Source organism: Manduca sexta, chromosome 19 (assembly GCF_014839805.1).
Source record: "Manduca sexta isolate Smith_Timp_Sample1 chromosome 19, JHU_Msex_v1.0, whole genome shotgun sequence".
In the NCBI taxonomy this organism is placed as follows: Eukaryota; Metazoa; Arthropoda; class Insecta; order Lepidoptera; family Sphingidae; genus Manduca; species Manduca sexta.
The window spans coordinates 9,433,230-9,435,757 of NC_051133.1; the positions used below are offsets into that span (position 1 = coordinate 9,433,230).

A 2,528-nucleotide genomic window follows, 5' to 3' on the forward strand; every position below is an offset into this window, starting at 1 on the left:
TCAGGCCTTTTAAATAATTCCTACATTCTCCGTGTGTTTCCGTTATGTTTTACAAACCTAATTAAGTACATAGGTATCAAGATTATTGCTGTTATGAAGAAATAAATAAAATAAAACGCTTTATTCTTCACGTAGGCGAACGTAGTTGCATTTATGATAAGTCAAGGTACATGAGTATATTTAATTATTACTTAAGAAGAAGCAAGGAGTCTGGGAAGTTGATTAAAAAAAGGGTATTTATTAAGCCTCTGTTGGTACATGATAGCACTGCCTATTGTTACTAAATTGGCAGAAACTGTCTTAAATGTTATGATACTCATGTTTCGTTTCTATTGTGATTTTTTCAATTGTTCGTCTAGCGATATTGAAATATAAAACACAAGTCTTACACATTGAGAAGGTAACAACATAACCTTACATTCAAAATTACGGATATAAACTCAAACTATAAATAATATAGTTCCTATCGATAAGTTTTCTAAAGCATGTCGCACTTATATTCTTTAATTTCCAAGAATGGGTAGAGACCTGTTTCTATATGTAAAATGCAGTCCGAGAATACAGCATCAAGAGTAAGACTGAGGCTGTTCTGGGCTTGTGTTTATAGTATGGTGCTATCATACCATAGATATGTTTGGCGCAGTTGTAACGCGTACACGGTATGCGTTGAACTACCGCGTTGAGGTCCTGGGTTCGAATCAGTTCGGTTAAGTTCATTATTATAGATATTTATGGGTCTATTTATAGTATCAGGAACTATTGGTTCGAATTGTTAAATTCTTTTTGAGTTTAATATCCCATTTATCGATGAAGGCTATATGTAAACCATATAACATCACGCTATGGCCATAAGGCGCAGAGTATTAGTTAAATGGTGCCGAAACGAGGAAAAAATATTTCTTTTGAAAGCTTCCGTTGCGTGCGCTGTTTAAACGGTAAAAGTTACGCAACAATTATGTATGGCGGAATTGTTCCGTTTAAAAAGTTCTATAAAATATATTATAAAACATAGTCCCCCGCCGTATCTGTCTGACTATCTGTAAGGGATAGACTCAAAAACTACTCAACTGGTCTCGATGAAATTTGGTGTGGAGATAGGATGAGATCCTGGAAGGGATTAGGCTAGACTTTCTATCTCGAGTAAATATGTAACGGGACTTTAATTTCGGAAAACTAGATACCGGAAATGTTTATAGCGCGGACGGAGCCGCGAGCAAAAGCTAGTTGCCAAATAAAACTTACTTGAAACTTGAGAGACAGGCTGTGAAAATAAGAACTTATTATTACGTCATTAATGGTAATTATGAAAAATGTTAACTCAAGGACAACCACTGAACTTCTGAAACCAAGAAAACAGAAGAAAGGTCATTATTTCCGATTACGACATCGTTTGCTTCCATTCCGACAACTTTTACTTTGATTAATCCTTTTGTTTCTCACCTTTTACTACCAAGGCCAACTTCTACTTGATTTTGGCATCTTTGGCCGTCATAAAAAGGCCAGCGTTACATATAAGTGATTACTATGATTGGTGTCATGGCAGTTACGTCTATAATACAGTAGCCTACTAATAATATTCTTCATAAATAGCATTACTCGGTCCTTATTTTATAACAACTGAATGACGAGACCAGCATGTCGCTAGCCTGATGGTAATCGATTCGACCGCCTATAAACAGTAACGAACAATACAAAATCATCACAAAGACTGTAGAAGAACTCCTTTGCATTGCATTCATCATTACTCCATTGCATTCGTCGCCATGAGATTTAGATGTTAAATCTTGTAATGCCCTGTAAATATGCTGGCTACAATTTGGGCTTGATGGGCAATCATATCTAAGCGACAATTTGCCAATTTTTCAGTAGAGCGGTTTAAAGTTAGATTTAAAAAATCAACAATTAAACTACTTACTAAACTAAAATAATTGTAACTGTTTTCGGGTAACTCTTATTCTTAAAAAGCATTTTATGTAATATGCGCTATTATTTTAGATATTGATGCACTCTGATGACATGTTAACTTCTTCCAACTTTACTAGAAAGAGAGAAAATTTTATTCGCACAATATACTAGGACGCACACACACACATTTATAACAAGGTACAAAAATACTAAATACATTATAATGGGAAAATGTAATAATACCAGGCTAATTATTAAAAAAAACAATAACGTTGATAGTGAATGAATGGGATATGGTTTAAACTTAAAGTCATATTTTAACCCTGATTAGTTTATCATTTTCATATTGACTAGCTACTTATTAATCTTGCGGGGTTAAAATACAGTTACGGATGCTATATGATAAGCCTTCAATATTTGTCCCAATGCCGTAATGTTTTTGTAGCAAACTACTTTCTGTTAACTACTTCTTATATGTTTAAGATTAAATACTATACTTTTTAAAAAGGCTACAAGATAAAAATACGTCAAGTAAATCGATTGCATTTATGTAAGTTGTCTATAAAAGGATTTTGTTTATACGCATGTTTTAATTCATGATTTTAAGGTCCTTCCTTACTAAT

At 33.6% G+C, this 2,528-nt stretch overlaps 1 protein-coding gene across 1 annotated transcript in view; it reads left to right on the forward strand.

Moving 5' to 3' along the window:
• The window catches only part of LOC119189848 (YLP motif-containing protein 1-like), a 3,173-nt gene extending 2,524 nt beyond the window's left edge, over positions 1-649 (forward strand). The window contains exon 3 of the mRNA XM_037440522.1: positions 644-649. Coding sequence (XP_037296419.1) covers positions 644-649 — 6 coding nt within the window. The remainder of the gene's footprint in view (positions 1-643) is intronic.
• Positions 650-2,528: the final 1,879 nt, after the last annotated feature.